The 19,691-nt window shown below is 49.8% G+C and overlaps 1 protein-coding gene across 1 annotated transcript in view; it reads left to right on the top strand.

Annotated features, from left to right (window-relative positions):
* LOC123759125 (zwei Ig domain protein zig-8) overlaps nucleotides 1-19,691 on the top strand; it is a 267,274-nt gene that overhangs the window by 188,848 nt on the left and 58,735 nt on the right. The window contains exon 3 of the mRNA XM_045743995.2: nucleotides 18,620-18,807. Within this exon, the coding sequence (XP_045599951.1) occupies nucleotides 18,620-18,807 (188 nt within the window). The remainder of the gene's footprint in view (nucleotides 1-18,619; nucleotides 18,808-19,691) is intronic.

Below are 19,691 nucleotides of genomic sequence, written 5' to 3'. Positions count from 1 at the left end.
CTTTACGTACTCACACTATTACTATATGTATCATTCGTAACAATGAATAATATTATGTATTAAAATATAAATATTATAATACGTCTTATATTATAATACAGGAAAAACAAAAATATAAATGAATATACATGTATATTAACTGGGCACTGTTATACAAATAAATGTTCATCACTTGCCTTTGAATAAAAAAATCAATTATCTCTCTTCCTGTTAGACTGTGAATACTGCGGCTCCGTGTCACGCTTCACTCGTACATAAATGACACAGTCAATGACACAAGAGTATGGTGAATGACACTCCCTGTTATAACTCTAGTATGAACAGTCTACTCTCGTACATGACAAGTACATGTATTCACTAACAAAATGATCAAGTTGTACATCATTAGAGCGGAATGACAGCCACTATTCCAAGAGTGAACAAAGAGACAAGAGTATGACAAATATCGTCAGTAGCGTCATCTTGCCAGAACTGGTCGACGGTGCGACAAACCTTCACACCCACACACGTCTCTCTGCTCACACAGTCTGAGCACAATGTGCGTGTGAAGACCTGAGTGAATATACTGCAGTATTTATACTTGTGCAGTAATATAAATATTGCTGCATAAGTCACACTGCAGTAATACTGCAGACTCTTCACTCTGCTCCTCTGATCGCTAGCGTTAACTCCTTGCTGAAGTTACTGGATGATAAAACCCAGGCTTTAATATTGGTTACACAACAATCACTGGCGTAGCGTTAAGTATCTTGGTCACATGATAGCCTAACAAACCTTAGAGCTACTTCCGTCACCCCTGAGGCTATACCTACTCACTAGAATTTGTTCGGTCCATTCGCGGGGTCACTGAAGACAATGACAGTTGAACGCCGAGGTCAGTTCTGATTTTAGATAACATAGTGCCCATACAATAGCCAATCCGGTGCAAGAAAGTAGCCGCGTGACATGACAAGATGGTTCTTATTAGCTAAAACCGGTTACAATACATACAATTCAGAAATATGTCCACCAGTTGACTGACAGTTGAGAGGCCGAAAGAGCCGAAAACTCGAATCCCGCAAACAAAACTAGGTGAGTACACAAAGACTATACTCATTCTCATTGCAAAAAAATTGATTTCAAAGTAGACATAGAATCCCCCGACTGAGTTTCATATCAGTTGTGGGTATGTATGACTTTCAAAGAGAGCTGAATAGTGTTATTTTGGACTTCTGAATCGACACAGAATACCACCATAAGTTGAGTCATTCTCACTAGAAACAGGCTTGTAAGTATTAAGGTAACCACCAGTCCAACAACTACCATTTTGTCAATAATTCACCATTTGACTCCACTGCCACCTTGGGGCACAAAGCACTAAAATCTCCAGCTCTTTACCGAGCCTCCATAATACACCATTATATGTGCCTTTGTCCACTCTTGGATCACTGTCCTAACCTGCCTTACCCAGCACCGTATCTGCAGACTACTATTACAAACGAGTTTTTGTTTACTTGATGCGACTCTTCACACAAAAAAGTTCTTCTTTACTTCTTGATCCAAAGGGCTACTATTCTTGCTCCAGGATATATTCACACCAGATCAGTTAAGTCCCGCGCCACCGGATATACCACAGTACAAGTCAACTGCAGTACTCACTTGCCTCACCGCTCATTCTCTCATAAGTCTCGTTACCAACCCTCATCTCGGTGACTCCATACGGCACTGCTATGCCGTCATGTTCACTGTGTCCACCGTCTGGTGGCTGGGAGCAGGACCACCCTACTCCCTCCACCAACATCTTTTCCCCGCGCTCTCTCACAGTCCTTGGTCTCTCACTATTGGCCCATACGAGACAGGTTCCATCTATTTTCAACCAAACTCATTCAAGTATATACCTAACCTACACTTTAGACAATCTATCCAGCCCACGTCTGTGTCGCTCGGCAACTTGTTCCATAAATCAACAACCTTATTTCTAAACTAGTATTTACTCAGGACTTTACTGAATCTAAATTTATATTATTTATACATTCTTTCGAGATCTAGTTTGTGTTGTTATATTTAAATCTTATTTATATGTCATCGTCATTTGCGTTCCCGACAATTTTCTCACCAATGTCCGGTCCAGTGAAGCGTGACATGCAAACTTAACTTTGCAGTTCATAATACCAAGACCGCGTCACCAACTTCAACCTTCCCTGTCCTTGGCTCCACGGTCACGCCATCCTCACATTCTCTGCTGGGCTGCTTTTAAGCAGACAGCTGCAAGCTCTTAGTGTGAGTTAACCTAGTCCAGGATTTCCGAGCGTAATTCTCCATGCTAACTCATTCCTTCCGTTTCTCATTTTGAACTTTGCCTCTACTCCACCCTGTCATTTACACTCAAAGTATTGATTCACCTTTCCTCCAGCGTGCTGAGTTTGAGTTCACTCAGCATTTCACTGAGGTGAGCCCCCTCAGCTGTTGAGACATAGTCGGGTATCTCAGCACAATGCTTATCTTTATATATTAAATAATTTTCAGTCGAGTGTCCTTCATTTCGGTGTCACATAAAGATGCCTTGGTTATACATAGTCTGAATATCGCCGCCCTGAAGGCATCTCTCTCAAGCACACGTTCATATTCGCCAGGTTTGTGAATGATGAAAGCGTGATGATATATATGTATATATATTTTTTTTACTTACTCAAATCATGCTTATATTCGTTTTTGGGTGAGGTGACAGGAAACAAAAGACAAACATGAAACAATGGATATATACAATGGGCATATAACCACGGGTATACATTCTATCTTCTTGCTTCTGTGCTGGTTCGGAGTCTTGAAGTGGGTAGAATGTAATTATGTGTTAATTCGCTGTTGATTGCTGGTTTTGACCTTTTGATGTGTAGGGCCTCACTGATGTCGAGTCTCGGGTTATCGTTGTATCTGTCGATAATTTCTGTGTTGTTTAAGCTATATTTTGTAACCTCTTTACCGATTCCTTTGAAATTTTGACACAACGTTGCATTTGAATACTGTGTGTTCTTATATACCTACTATATAGATGCCACACCTGTGACAGGTAAAAACATGCTTTTATTTAAAACAGTGCTATCTGTTCCATGTAAAAGCAACACACTCTATACTAAATATGTTACAATTCCTTTCCAATGTTTCCGATTGCATTGTTAAATTGAATTTTCATAGATTTTGATTTATTTTAATCTTGGTTTAATTATTTTGTGTGACATTGCATTGGAATTGAGCTGTGTTGTTTACCATTCCGTTCATTTCGTGAGTATAGTTTTTTTTCATTTCATTTTTTTAAACTGTTCTTATTTTTCAGTGATGGGAACACCAGATCATTTGATGTTCCCATTTTTCTGATGGGAACATCAGATCGTCTTGGAACGCATCAGACGAAGCTGGGAGGAATGGTTGGGAAGACGAGGGGATGGGAGGGGGGGGGGGATGGTGGGGAGGACGAGGGGACGTGGGAGTGGGTGATGGTGGGGAGGACGAGGGAACGTGGGAGTGGGTGATGGTGGGGAGGACGAGGGGATGGAGGATGATGGGGAGGACGAGGGGGAAACGGTGGAGAGGACGAGGGGATGGGGTAATGGTTGGGAGGACATGTTGGCCTCCGAATGCATGATAGAGCTGATAAGTTAGCCAAAGAATCTGCCTTTAATAGGAGCCGTTGAGTGTAACCTTGGATTGTCAATGAGCAATCTGAGAGCAGTAGTACATTGAGAACTTCAACAAGATCTTGTAGATCTGAGGCAAAGTGAAATTGACACCAGTAATTCCATCTATCACCATACTATCATTCAAGAGGAGCCACACATCTATGGTTCATCCAATAAAATCAGCAGACTTCTAGATGTTACTACTGCTCGGCTTAGACCTGACCAAATGTAAACTGTGTCAACAAAATTATTCGCGCACCCTCCGTCACTGTGATGGAGTGCGTAAAGATACGTGAATTTAGAGACAATTCCATAACCAATGTTCCAACGATGTGTAAATATTTCATTCAAAATGATCTGCTACCAGAAATGTTAGCCAAATATCCCCAGTTTGCTAACTGTAGGTAGTAACTAAGTGATTGTAACCTATTCACCGCTGCCCACTGGATTGAGGGCGGTGTGCAGGACAAACATATCAATTGTGACACTAGCTCTCCACATATGTCAGTTGCTTAATTTAGAAACTGTACATGTGGTCGATCTCGAACCCATTATTGATGTGACGACTTATACTGAATTTTGTAACTAGCTCATCAAGATTGTAACTTGCTTAGCTAAATGAATTGTGGGGTTCAGTCCCTGAGCCCATTATGTGCCTCTGTAATCCTTTCCACTACCGCCCACAAGATGGGTATGGGGTGCATAATAAATGAACTAAACTAAAAAGGACGAGTAGGAGGGAAGGGGGGAGGGGGGGAAACGGTGGGGATGACAGGGAAGGGTTGCTTCTGGCTTCCTATAGTTGAGCCAACTGATATTTATATACCAACTCCAGTTTATCTGGGAATAAACTGTCACGTTATGTCCAGACCAAGTGAGATGGCCCGGAAAGTGGAGTTGAGATCCTGTTGGACGACATATTCGACCTCGAGGCACAAAAGAAGGTCACCACCAAAAACACCTTACAAGCAGAACTTATTGCGGAAGGAGGAAAGAATCGAGGCAACTACAAAACCACCATACTGTCTCCGGAGCTCAAAGCGGCAGCTAAGAGCCTTCGTGAGAACAAGGAGATAGTTGTCAGGAGAGGTGGCAAGTCGCCAATATACGTCATTCTTAAAAAAGACGAATATCTGGCGAAAATGAACCTCATACTCTCTGACCAAACTAAATTCCAAAGGGTAACGAAGGACACTACAGCCGAATTGAAAGCAAAGGTCAACAAATTGATCGAAACTGTGAACGCCAAGAAATCCGGACTCCACCTGCCAAAGATTATTGGGGAATATAAACCTGGATACGCGTATGGAAATGTCAAGACACATAAGCCTGGAAACCCACTTCGGCCAATCATCAGCCAGATACCCACACCCACGTACAGACTAGCGAAACGACTCAACGGCTTGCTGACTCCTTATGTCCCTTGCACCTTCAGCCTGAAGTCTCCAAAGGAATTTGTTGACTTACTGCGGGGAACACGGGCCACAGAGATAAGAGCCTTGTTGGATGTAGAATCACTGTTTACCAACGTACCTGTGGATGAAACAATCGGGATGATAGCGGACAGTGTATCGTGATCCGGCCTGTACTCCTCTTGACATACCAGAAAACATTCTAAGGAAACTACTCCAAGCTTGTACTAAAGAGGCACCCTTCTTGAGCCCGGATGGGCACATGTATAAGCAAGTAGATGGGGTCGCCATGGGTTCTCCCCTAGGTGTCCTGTTTGCGAACTTCTACATGGGTACCATCGAGCAAAAAGTCTTAGTCGACATGAACTTGAAACCGGCCATATACTGCAGGTATGTTGACGACATTTTTACACAGGTACCTGATGTCAGACATCTGCAGGAGCTGAATGAGGCATTTGAGCAGAATTCTGTGTTGCTTTTCACTTACGAGATGGAGAAGGCTGGGAAGCTGCCCTTTCTAGATGTAATAGTCATGGAAAGGAGCGGAGGTTTCCACACCTGCAGTCTACACTAAGGAATCAAACATAGGAATGTGCCTAAATGCCAACAGTGACTGCCTAGACAGGTACGAGAGGAGTGTTGTTAACGCTTATGTCGACCGTGCTCTCAGTCACAGCTCAGAATGGAAGTAAGTCGACGAAGAACTCAGTAGGGTAAGGCAGGTCCTAGTCAACAACGGCTTCTCCAATGGTTTCATTGAAGACATCATAAGAAGGAAAGTGAAACGCCATGCAACCTCTGAAGAGACAACTAACACAACACCTATACCCCCTATTAGACTATTTTACAGGAACTTCTTTTCCACAGCTCATAAAACGGAGGAAAGGGTCCTGAAAGATATTGTTAATAGAAACGTTATCCCTACAGACAAAAATCAGAAGATACAAGATACCTGCAGGAATATGTCCTCTACATATCTACAGTACACAGTCGGCTTTAGGTACTTGTCAACAAGGACTTTCTGATCGACGGTGCCCATGTAAACATTTGTAAATAGGACACCAAGGTGGAACCCTTAGCAACGCCGCCTATTTGCCTATACCTGCGCCCATCAGGACGCGAGAGGGTGTGCTCATCAGGACTCAGGAAGGGTGTGCCCATCAGGATTCAGGAAGGGTGTGCCCATCACGACTCAGGAAGGGAGCGCCCATCGGGACTCAGGAAGGGTGCACCCATCGGGACTCAGAAAGGGTGCGCCCATCGGGACTCAGGAAGGGTGCCCCCATCAGGACTCAGAAAGGGTGTGCCCATCAGGATTCAGGAAGGGTGTGCCCATCAGGATTCAGGAAGGGTGTGCCCATCACGACTAAGGAAGGGTGCACCCATCAGAACTCAGAAAGGATGCACCCATCAGGACTCAGAAAGAGTGCACCCATCAGAACTCAAAAAGGGTGCACCCATCAGAACTCAGGAAGGGTGCACCCATCAGAACTCAGAAAGGGTACACCCATCAGAACTCAGGAAGGGTGCGCCCATCAGAACTCAGGAAGGGTTCACCCATCAGAACTCAGAAAGGGTGCACCCATCAGAACTCAGGAAGGGTGTACCCATCAGAACTCAGAAAGGGTGCACCCATCAGAACTCAGAAAGGGTGCACCCATCAGAACTCAGGAAGGGTGCACCCATCACGACTCAGGAAGGGTGCGCCCATCAGAACTCAGGAAGGGTGCACCCATCAGGACTCAGGAAGGGTGCGCCCATCAGGACTCAGGAAGGGTGCGCCCATCAGGACTCAGGAAGGGTGTGCCCATCAGAACTCAGGAAGCGTGCACCCATCAGAACTCAGCAAGGGTGCGCCCATCAGAACTCAGAAAGGGTGCACCCATCAGAACTCAGGAAGGGTGCGCCCATCAGAACTCAGAAAGGGTGCACCCATCAGAACTCAGGAAGGGTGCACCCATCAGAACTCAGAAAGGGTGCACCCATCAGAACTCAGAAAGGGTGCACCCATCAGAACTCAGGAAGGGTGCACCCATCAGAACTCAGGAAGAGTGCACCCATCAGAACTCAGAAAGGGTGCACCCATCAGAACTCAGGAAGGGTGCGCCCATCAGAACTCAGGAAGGGTGCACCCATCAGAACTCAGAAAGGGTGCACCCATCAGAACTCAGGAAGGGTGCACCCATCAGAACTCAGAAAGGGTGCGCCCATCAGAACTCAGAAAGGGTGCACCCATCAGAACTCAGGAAGGGTGCACCCATCACGACTCAGGAAGGGTGCGCCCATCAGAACTCAGGAAGGGTGCACCCATCAGGACTCAGGAAGGGTGCGCCCATCAGGACTCAAGAAGGGTGCGCCCATCAGGACTCAGGAAGGGTGTGCCCATCAGAACTCAGGAAGCGTGCACCCATCAGAACTCAGCAAGGGTGCGCCCATCAGAACTCAGAAAGGGTGCACCCATCAGAACTCAGGAAGGGTGCGCCCATCAGAACTCAGAAAGGGTGCACCCATCAGGACTCAGAAAGGGTGCACCCATCAGGACTCAGGAAGGGTGCTGCACCCATCAGGACTCAGGAAGGGTGCTGCACCCATCAGGACTCAGGAAGGGTGCGCCCATCAGGACTCAGGAAGGGTGCGCCCATCGGGACTCAGGAAGGGTACGCCCATCAGGACTCAGGAAGGGTGTGTCCATCAGGACTCAGGAAGGGTGTGCCCATCAGGACTCAGGAAGGGTGTACCCATCAGAACTCAGGAAGGGTGCGTCCATCAGGACTCAGGAAGGGTGTGCCCATCAGGACTCAGGAAGGGTGTGCCCATCAGGACTCAGGAAGGGTGCACCCATCTGAACTCAGGAAGGGTGTACCCATCAGAACTCAGGAAGGGTGCGTCCATCAGGACTCAGGAAGGGTGTGCCCATCAGGACTCAGGAAGGGTGTGCCCATCAGGACTCAGGAAGGGTGCACCCATCAGGACTCAGGAAGGGTGTACCCATCAGAACTCAGGAAGGGTGCACCCATCAGAACTCAGGAAGGGTGCGTCCATCAGGACTCAGGAAGGGTGCGTCCATCAGGACTCAGAAAGGGTGTGCCCATCAGGACTCAGGAAGGGTGTGCCCATCAGGACTCAGGAAGGGTGCACCCATCAGGTCTCAGGAAGGGTGTGCCCATCAGGACTCAGGAAGGGTGCCTCTCTGGGACATGCTTCAAGTAGCTCCCTCACTGCGCCTCCTGGGGTGAGTGGAGGCAGACTGGCTTTCCCAGATGTAACAGTCTGGGAGAGGACTGGTGCCCTTAATACTACAGTCTACAATAAGGGAACTAACATGTTTGAAACCATTCACTAAACACATTATTAAAACATTATTTGACGCCATATTCATTAATTTTCTAACTGTCGAGCTTCCAATTTATATTCAAAATTACCTAGTACACGACACTGTACAGTTTTATGGTGGCGGAGAACTAACTTCTACTCACAGGAAAGCTCCGTAGTCTCTTGTATCATTAATGCCAGACACCATTTGACTAAGTTCATCTCAAAACATTTTTTAAGAATTGCTATGTAGAAAAGTATGTTCTGATATCGCTATAAATACCTGTATTTGTTTTTGTCTCCGCTGTTGATATTGCACCAAGCACAGATGTTTGCAACAGTTTTATATAATATTAATGTTATAAAAGCAGTTTTTGGCCAAATCCTGAGAAATATGCTGCAGTTCCTTTGAACTCTCTCGACTGGCTTTAGCTAAACATTGAATATAAATTATTCAGCAGAGAGATTCCAGTAATGCATTCCGGAAAACATTGAATCATTTACAATCTTGGTGCTTATAATTTCTTCTGATGCTTTCGTAGAGCTGAAAGTCACAACAAATGGCGAGGGTCAGGTTATTTACCGGTCTGTGCCTCACCTTTACGGTTGTCCAACCTGTCTGGCCTCATGACTACCTGCCTGGCCTCATGTCCACCTGCCTGGTCTCATGGCCACCTGCCTGGTCTCATGTCCACCTGCCTGGCCTCATGTCCACCTGCCTGGCCTCATGTCCATCTGCCTGGCCTCATGTCCACCTGCCTGGCCTCATGTCCACCTGCCTGGCCTCATGTCCACCTGCCTGGCCTCATGTCCACCTGCCTGGTCTCATGTCCTACCTGTCTGGTCTCATGGCCACCTGCCTGGTCTCATGTCCACCTGCCTGGCCTCATGTCCACCTGCCTGTCCTCATGTCCACCTGCCTGGTCTCATGGCCACCTGCCTGGTCTCATGTCCACCTGCCTGGTCTCATGTCCACCTGCCTGGCCTCATGTCCACCTGCCTGGCCTCATGTCCACCTGCCTGGCCTCATGTCCACCTGCCTGGCCTCATGTCCACCTGCCTGGCCTCATGTCCACCTGCCTGGCCTCATGTCCACCTGCCTGGCCTCATGTCCACCTGCCTGGCCTCATGTCCACCTGCCTGGCCTCATGTCCACCTGCCTGGTCTCATGGCCACCTGCCTGGTCTCATGTCCACCTGCCTGGCCTCATGTCCACCTGCCTGGCCTCATGTCCACCTGCCTGGCCTCATGTCCACCTGCCTGGTCTCATGGCCACCTGCCTGGTCTCATGTCCACCTGCCTGGCCTCATGTCCACCTGCCTCGCCTCATGTCCATCTGCCTGGCCTCATGTCCACCTGCCTGGCCTCATGTCCACCTGCCTGGCCTCATGTCCACCTGTCTGGCCTCATGTCCACCTGCCTGGTCTCATGGCCACCTGCCTGGTCTCATGGCCACCTGCCTGGTCTCATGTCCACCTGCCTGGTCTCATGTCCTACCTGCCTGACCTCATGTCCACCTGCCTGGCCTCATGTCCACCTGCCTGGCCTCATGTCCACCTGCCTGGCCTCATGTCCACCTGTCTGGCCTCATGGCCACCTGCCTGGTCTCATGGCCACCTGCCTGGCCTCATGTCCACCTGTCTGGCCTCATGGCCACCTGCCTGGTCTCATGGCCACCTGCCTGGTCTCATGTCCACCTGCCTGGCCTCATGTCCACCTGCCTGGTCTCATGTCCACCTGCCTGGCCTCATGTCCACCTGCCTGGCCTCATGTCCACCTGTCTGGCCTCATGTCCACCTGCCTGGCCTCATCACCACCTGCCTGGCCTCATGTCCACCTGCCTGGTCTCATGGCCACCTGCCTGGTCTCATGTCCACCTGCCTGGCCTCATGTCCACCTGCCTGGCCTCATGTCCATCTGCCTGGCCTCATGTCCACCTGCCTGGCCTCATGTCCACCTGTCTGGCCTCATGTCCACCTGCCTGGCCTCATCACCACCTGCCTGGCCTCATGTCCACCTGCCTGGCCTCATGTCCACCTGTCTGGCCTCATGTCCACCTGCCTGGCCTCATCACCACCTGCCTGGCCTCATGTCCACCTGCCTGGCCTCATCACCACCTGCCTGGCCTCATGTCCACCTGCCTGCCCTCATGTCCACCTGCCTGGCCTCATCACTACCTGCCTGGCCTCATGTCCACCTGCCTGGCCTCATCACCACCTGCTTGGCCTCATGTCCACCTGCCTGGCCTCATCACCACCTGCCTGGCCTCATGTCCACCTGCCTGGCCTCATGTCCACCTGTCTGGCCTCATGACTACCTGCCTGGTCTCATGTCCACCTGCCTGGCCTCATGTCCACCTGCCTGGCCTCATGTCCACCTGCCTGGCCTCATGTCCACCTGCCTGGTCTCATGTCCACCTGCCTGGCCTCATGTCCACCTGCCTGGCCTCATCACCACCTGCCTGGCCTCATGTCCACCTGCCTGGCCTCATGTCCACCTGTCTGGCCTCATGACTACCTGCCTGGTCTCATGTCCACCTGCCTGGCCTCATGTCCACCTGCCTGGCCTCATGTCCACCTGCCTGGCCTCATGTCCACCTGCCTGGCCTCATCACCACCTGCCTGACCTCATCACCACCTGCCTGGCCTCATCACCACCAGCCTGGCCTCATGACCATCTGCCTGGCCTCATGTCCACCTGCCTGGCCTCATGTCCACCTGCCTGGCCTCATGACTACCTGCCTGGCCTCATGTCCACCTGCCTGGCCTCATGTCCACCTGCCTGGCCTCATGTCCACCTGTCTGGCCTCATGACTACCTGCCTGGTCTCATGTCCACCTGCCTGGCCTCATGTCCACCTGCCTGGCCTCATGTCCACCTGCCTGGCCTCATGTCCACCTGCCTGGCCTCATCACCACCTGCCTGACCTCATCACCATCTGCCTGGCCTCATCACCACCAGCCTGGCCTCATGACCATCTGCCTGGCCTCATGTCCACCTGCCTGGCCTCATGTCCACCTGCCTGGCCTCATGACTATCTGCCTGGTCTCATGTCCACCTGCCTGGCCTCATGTCCACCTGCCTGGCCTCATGTCTACCTGCCTGGCCTCATGTCCACCTGCCTGGCCTCATGTCCACCTGCCTGGCCTCATGTCCACCTGCCTGGCCTCATGTCCACCTGCCTGGCCTCATCACTACCTGCCTGGTCTCATGTCCACCTGCCTGGCCTCATGTCCACCTGCCTGGCCTCATCACCACCTGCCTGACCTCATCACCACCTGCCTGGCCTCATCACCACTAGCCTGGTCTCATCACCATCTGCCTGGCCTCATCACCACCTGCCTGGCCTCATGTCCACCTGCCTGGCCTCATGTCCACCTGCCTGGCCTCATCACCACCTGCCTGGCCTCATGTCCACCTGCCTGACCTCATCACCACCTGCCTGGCCTCATGTCCACCTGCCTGACCTCATCACCACCTGCCTGGCCTCATGTCCACCTGCCTGGCCTCATCAACACCTGTCTGGCCTCATCACCATCTGCCTGGCCTCATCACCACCTGCCTGGCCTCATGTCCACCTGCCTGACCTCATCACCACCTGCCTGGCCTCATGTCCACCTGCCTGGCCTCATGTCCACCAGCCTGGCCTCATGTCCACCTGCCTGGCCTCATGTCCACCTGCCTGGCCTCATCACCACCTGCCTGGCCTCATCACCACCTGCCTGGCCTTATGTCCACCTGCCTGGCCTCATGTCCACCTGCCTGGCCTCATGTCCACCTGCCTGGCCTCATGTCCACCTGCCTGGCCTCATGTCCACCTGCCTGGCCTCATGTCCACCTGCCTGGCCTCATCACCACCTGCCTGGCCTTATGTCCACCTGCCTGGCCTCATGTCCACCAGCCTGGCCTCATGTCCACCTGCCTGGCCTCATGTCCACCTACCTGGCCTCATCACCACCTGCCTGGCCTCATCACCACCTGCCTGGCCTCATCACCACCTGCCTGGCCTCATCACCACCTGCCTGGCCTCATCACCACCTGCCTGGCCTCATCACCACCTGCCTGGCCTCATCACCACCTGCCTGGCCTCATCACCACCTGCCTGGCCTCATCACCACCTGCCTGGCCTCATCACCACCTGCCTGGCCTCATCACCACCTGCCTGGCCTCATCACCACCTGCCTGGCCTCATCACCACCTGCCTGGCCTCATCACCACCTGCCTGGCCTCATCACCACCTGCCTGGCCTCATCACCACCTGCCTGGCCTCATCACCACCTGCCTGGCCTCATCACCACCTGCCTGAATTATTTATAATTCTATCGAAAAATAATTTCGATAGAATTATAACAATTACTATTTTTTATTGTGCTTTTCCTGTATTGAGAATAATGTAATAATGGGCCGGGTCGGTATTATTTTACCGCATGTAATTTACAGTTATATTGATCAGTGTTAAACACTATGATAAGTTTCCTGCATTAATGAATAGTAACCTTGACACTTATGTAAAGCAAGTTAATTATATTTGAACACATATATTAATAATAATTTTTTATTATTTAAATTAGAATTTTGAGATGTGGTGGTGGACAGAGTGACATGATGATGGTGGTGGACAGAGAGACACGATGGTGGTGGTGGGCAGAGAGACAAGATGGTGGTGGTGGACAGAGAGACACGATGGTGGTGGTGGACAGAGAGACATGATGGTGGTGGTGGACAGAGAGACACTGATGGTGGTGGTGGGCAGAGAGACAAGATGGTGGTGGTGGACAGAGAGACACGATGGTGGTGGTGGACAGAGAGACATGATGGTGGTGGTGGACAGAGAGACATGATGATGGTGGTGGACAGAGAGACATGATGATGGTGGTGGACAGAGAGACATGATGATGGTGGTGGACTGTTACGGCCCTATTGGGTTGCAACCGGGTTCTTCTCTGATGTTATTAGAGTTTGGGTATCCGGCCCCAAGCTAGTAGTGGCTTTCAAGGGGTGCGTTCCGTAACGCAAGTTAAATTAATGGGAAAGGGATACAAATGTACTGCTTTTGTATATATTTTGCTACCACCACCATAAATATATCACAGTCACACGCGGGGTTGCTATAACTACACTTATTATATACAAATTAGTCTTCCTCTGAAGACACAGGATGCTCTACGGTGCTCAAGATGAGTAGCCCTGGTTCTCTTCTTCGTGGCCCACGATGAATCCTTTGATTCTCTCGGCGAATCTACCCCGGCCACAGGCCAGCCAAATCACAGTCCCACTGGGTGCACCGTCGTGGAGGCCTTCAACCACAATCCAGTCTGTAGCTGGCAGGTTCCGTTCAGCTTCACTGTGTAGGCCACTCCACGACCGATACTAGGGTTGTGAGCCCTAGGCAGGAGCTTCGTGTGATTCCGCAGATCACTCTCCTCTCTCCACACCACAGTGGCTAGTCTCTTCCACCAGCCAGCCACCAGATAAGACGAATCCCTGGTACTGCCACGTCACAGGCAGGCTAACCCACTCAACAGCGTTCGTCCGGGGGTGACTCACAGCTTCTGCAGCAAACACGTGGAGAGACTTTGGCTGCCTTGGGTAGACTGCTCCACCGTCCAATACAGCAGTCCCAGGTCGACTCTGTAATCAGACACGTCATCAGTACTAGGGACGCTCTAGGGCACCTCACTTACAGGCTTAGACACAAACGTCCACCTATCCACTCCATAGATGGCGTTGCTGTCTAAGCGCCACCTCACCAGAGGTCAGCAGCGGCTATGTCACGAGCTGATTAAGACGGGAATCCAGCCCCTGTGGCCGGTATATCCCGTCCTCACTAGATGGCGTCGTCCATTTGGAGGGGGTTTCGGGAGCTGACCCACAGATCACCGCTCCGTGCCCGGACGCTAGACTCGGGTCCATAACATGGACAGAGATACATGATGATGGTGGTGGACAGAGAGACATGATGATGGTGGTGGACAGAGAGACATGATGATGGTGGTGGTTGTGTGTAAATCTACCAGTGATTGATTTGATTGTTAGTTAAAAAAACAGTATTTAATTGTATTTATTGTTTCTAAGTGGACTGCATTTTACAATATATTGACACTAGTAAACTTAAGTTTATTTTGACACTACTTAAATGGTAGATTTTAGCTAAGTGTTATACTACACTACTACTATTTTAGTTAAGAATGTATATATCTTCAGCTGTTTGTAGTGTGAGAGCTAGGTCATCCTGCATCGAAGTTGATCTGCCACATGTGGTCCGTCGTGGAGTGTGTGTTGTCAGTATACCTGGGGTGGAACACGATACAAAGTAACATCTACCAAGGACAGATGTATTTCCAATGTAGTACTTAAATGTGGTTAGTTAGAGACATTTACCCCTGGTATGTGGTGTTGTCTTATGCCCTAACGATTTATCCTAGACACAGAAATAATTGGCCAATATAATCTGAGCTAATAGACTAACCGAACTGTGGCATTTTTCTCCTGTCTTGCAAATTGCGGCAACAAATAGTGACTATATTCCTTTGGTGTAAATCACGCTGTTTAATACTTGCAGGAGGAAATTGGGGTTGTGGAAGGCCCGCTTGTTGGGTCCAGGATTCACCACAACGACACTGGCAGTGCCTCTATATACAATGGCTGCCTTCCTCCTCTCTGGTCCAGAACCATTTGTTTATATTTGAGATTCGGGAGAAAGAATGGGTTTGAGGTCAAGTCTATTTACTATATAATTAATTTAGTAGATTCATTTTATTGTGTAACTAGCCCTGAGACTGGTGGATTTTATTAAGTTATCCAAAACATTGGCTGAAGTTGTGTAGCTGACCTTGGGTATGTAACCCCATTTTCTGTAACTTTTCTATAACTAACCAATGTAAATTTCACATATTATTACAATTACATTAGAGTTTGTATATTTGATTTGGAAATTTCCCACAGTGGGGAACGAGAACTTCGAAAACTTTTAAATCCAGGAATCCCATCACAATGGTTGTACTCTTCAAGTCACTTGTGTTGTTCCGTCTTGAGTACTGCTCAGTACTCACTTACCCCTTCAGAGCAGGAGAGATTGCTGAAATAGAGGGAATACAGAGAACATATACGGCACGCATAGACGCAATAAAGCACCTAAATTATTGGGATGGTCTCAAAGCTCTCCAAATGTACTCACTAGAAAGGAGACGAGAGAGATATATCAAATAATATACACCTGGAAAATACTGGAGGGCCAGGTCCCAAATCTACACAGTAAAATAACAACGTACTGGAGTGAACGATATGGAAGAAAATGTAGAATAGAACCAGTGAAGAGCAGAGGTGCCATAGGCACAATCAGAGAACACTGTATAAACATCAGAGGTCCGCGGTTGTTCAACGTCCTCCCAGCGAGCATAAGAAATGTTGCCGGATAAACCGTGGACATTTTCAAGAGAAAACTGGACTGTTTTCTAAAAAACGTGCTGGACAAACCAGGCTGTGGTGGGTTTGTGGGCCTGCGGGCCGCTCCAAGCAACAGTCTGGTGAACCAAACTCTCACAAGTCAAGCCTGGCCTCGGGCCGGGCTTGAGGAGTAGAAGAACTCCCAGAACCCCATCAACCAGGTGGTGGACAGAGAGACATGATAGTGATGGTGGACAGAGATACATTTATTTATATATTATTTATTTATTTATTTATTTATTTATTTATTTATATACAATAGTTCTTACATTCCTATACAGTCACGAGCACGCGCAGCGTTTCGGGCAAGTCCTTAATCCTAATTTTCCCCGGAATACGACCCCGCCCAATCGTTTAACAACCAGGCACCCATTTTACTGTTGGGTTAAACAGGCTACAGTTCAGGATTGGCTGCCAGTAAATCCTCCCTGGCTAGGATACGAACCCAGGACAAATAGCTCGCGAAACGCCAAGCTAGTGTCTTACCACTACGCCACGGGGCCCTCTGGCGTAGTGAGACATGTGATCGTGTAGTGGACAGAGAGACACGATGGCGGTGGTGGACAGAGAGACACGATGGTGGTGGTGGACAGAGAGACACGATGGTGGTGGTGGACAGAGAGACATGATGGTGGTGGTGGACAGAGAGACACGATGGTGGTGGTGGACAGAGAGACATGATGGTGGTGGTGGACAGAGAGACACGATGGTGGTGGTGGACAGAGAGACACGATGGTGGTGGTGGACAGAGAGACACGATGGTGGTGGTGGACAGAGAGACACGATGGTAGTGGTGGACAGAGAGACATGATGGTGGTGGTGGACAGAGAGACACGATGGTGATGGTGGGCAGAGAGACACGATGGTGGTGGTGGACAGAGAGACACGATGGTGGTGGTGGACAGAGAGACACGATGGTGGTGGTGGACAGAGAGACACGATGGTGGTGGTGGACAGAGAGACACGATGGTGGTGGTGGACAGAGAGACACGATGGTGGTGGTGGACAGAGAGACACGATGGTGGTGGTGGAGAGAGAGACATGATGGTGGTGGTGGACAGAGAGACATGATGGTGGTGGTGGACAGAAAGACATGATGGTGTTGGTGGACAGAGAGACACGATGGTGGTGGTGGACAGAGAGACATGATGGTGGTGGTGGACAGACAGACATGATGATGGTGGTGGACAGAGAGACATGATGGTGGTGGTGGACAGAGAGACATGATGGTGGTGGTGGACAGAGAGACATGATGATGGTGGTGGACAGAGAGACATGATGGTGGTGGTGGACAGAGAGACATGATGGTGGTGGTGGACAGAGAGACATGATGGTGGAGGTGGACAGAGAGACATGATGGTGGTGGTGGACAGAGTGACATGATGGTGGTGGTGGACAGAGAGACATGATGAGGGTGGTGGTGGTGGACAGAGAGACATAATGGTGGTGGACAACCTGTACAATCGTCAGTACCTCTGCTACAGAGAATACTTTCACTAACAGTGTCACGTAAACTTTTACTTGAATATAAGGAACGAATTGTCTTTTTCCCTCACGTGAGTTCATTGGATAAATTTTGTCGTGGAGCGTCCAACGATTGCACCAAGTTGGGGCAAATTGAGGCCAACTTTCTCCAGCGTCCCGGTCGTCATGGCCGACTGGGACGTCCCGGGTTTATCTGGAAATGTGTGTCCTGAGCGCTCCGGGAGGCCGGGGTCCTGAGCGCTCCGGGAGGCCGGGGTCCTGAGCGCTCCGGGAGGCCGGGGTCCTGAGCGCTCCGGGAGGCCGGGGTCCTGAGCGCTCCGGGAGGCCGGGGTCCTGAGCGCTCCGGGAGGCCGGGGTCCTGAGCGCTCCGGGAGGCCGGGGTCCTGAGCGCTCCGGGAGGCCGGGGTCCTGAGCGCTCCGGGAGGCCGGGGTCCTGAGCGCTCCGGGAGGCCGGGGTCCTGAGCGCTCCGGGAGGCCGGGGTCCTGAGCGCTCCGGGAGGCCAGGGTCCTGAGCGCTCCGGGAGGCCGGGGTCCTCAGCGCTCCGGGAGGCCGGGGTCCTGAGCGCTCCGGGAGGCCGGGGTCCTCAGCGCTCCGGGAGGCCGGGGTCCTGAGCGCTCCGGGAGGCCGGGGTCCTGAGCGCTCCGGGAGGCCGGGGTCCTGAGCGCTCCGGGAGGCCGGTGTCCTGAGCACTCCGGGAGGCCGGGGTCCTGAGCGCTCCGGGAGGCCGGGGTCCTGAGCACTCCGGGAGGCCGGGGTCCTGAGCGCTCCGGGAGGCCGGGGTCCTGAGCGCTCCGGGAGGCCGGGGTCCTGCTCCTCGCTGTGGCTTCAAAAGATTTGTTTGGAAAAGTTTGTTCTTGCTGTTAAGTGATCTTTTATTTTTATTTCTACAAATGACTCAAAGAGTGTAAATAGTAACGAGTTTTTTTTAGAATTATGGAATTATCAACACACATACATTCCATGTGATCAAGAGCAGTTCTCAATAAATTCTATTTTAGCCTCAGGATGAATTCATGAGATGATAAGATTAGCACACAGTTAATAGGAGCTGTTGAAAAATGTTGCTGTTGAGTTATGAGTAAGTCAGTATTGTGGTTGCTTACTAACACCACAGGTGTGAGGTATTATTACCTATAACAAATTATTACCGAATATACAGTGATATATGTAGAAATATACCAAGCTGAATATATAAAGCTAACTTAAAGGTTAGGAATTAAAATTGAGGGATGTCTTTGCAGCAGATGTTAGTAGGTAAACTATATATTGATGTTGTGGTGTGAAGGTGACGACTGTGTGTTCCTCCTGCAGCGTGGTGCGCCATCCTGGAGGAGGAGTCCGGCAGCCACCAGCAGCACGTATATAACTCCCTGCCGCCCTTCGTCGACGTCCTCCCGCCGGGGCCCTTCTACGATGTGGAGCGCTCGGCCAACGTCACCGCCCTGGTCGACCAGCCCGCCAAGCTCAACTGTAGGGTCAATAAGATTGGCAACAGAACAGTAAGTTGCAGACTATTGTAGGTGGAGCAGACTATTGCATGGTAGACTACTGTGTCAACAGAACGGTAAGTTGCAGACTATTGTAGGTGGAGCAGACTATTGCATGGTAGACTACTGGGTCAACAGAACTGTAAGTTGCAGACTATTGTAGGTGGGGCAGACTACTGCATGGTAGACTACTGGGTCATTTCTGAGTCTCAGACCACCACGAGGCAGACTGACGAGTCACTGACAAGAAGCAAATTACAAAGTAACATGTTCCTATGTAACAATCTTCTGAGTCATTACTAAATGACAGTGTCAGACTTGGCAGACTTAACTGAAGCGTTGCGATGTTGAAGTATGTGCACAGACACTGATAAGTGTCAGGGTTTAATGATATATTAATGTGAGCGACGCTGCTGGAGCATTACTAAGTGGAGGATGCTGCTGGAGCATTACTAAGTGGAGGACGCTACTGGAGCATTACTAAGTGGAGGACGCTGCTGGAGCATTACTAAGTGGAGGACGCTGCTGGAGCATTACTAAGTGGAGGACGCTGCTGGAGCATTACTAAGTGGAGGACGCTGCTGGAGCATTACTAAGTGGAGGACGCTAAATAATTACAAAAAATCAAATATTTTCATGACGGACATTTTTTTCATTAATTGAAATTTCTAAACACAATGCTCATCAGTCTGGACTTCGATGTAAGATATATAAATTAAAGTTTTCGTTCTCTATAAACACAAACATAATTAAAGACAACAGCTTAAGTCTAGCTCCAGTAAAGTCTTAATAGAAACCGAAGTTGGTAATATATTGGATCATTTTAATATGTTAACAATTTGAATAGACAATGACGGGAATATTTTATTATGTTAACAATAATTAAATTAAACTTC

The sequence above is a fragment of the Procambarus clarkii genome, chromosome 15, assembly GCF_040958095.1.
Source record: "Procambarus clarkii isolate CNS0578487 chromosome 15, FALCON_Pclarkii_2.0, whole genome shotgun sequence".
Lineage (NCBI taxonomy): Eukaryota > Metazoa > Arthropoda > Malacostraca > Decapoda > Cambaridae > Procambarus > Procambarus clarkii.
The sequence above is the reverse complement of the archived record's forward strand: the minus strand, read 5'-3'. Positions and strand labels throughout refer to the sequence as shown.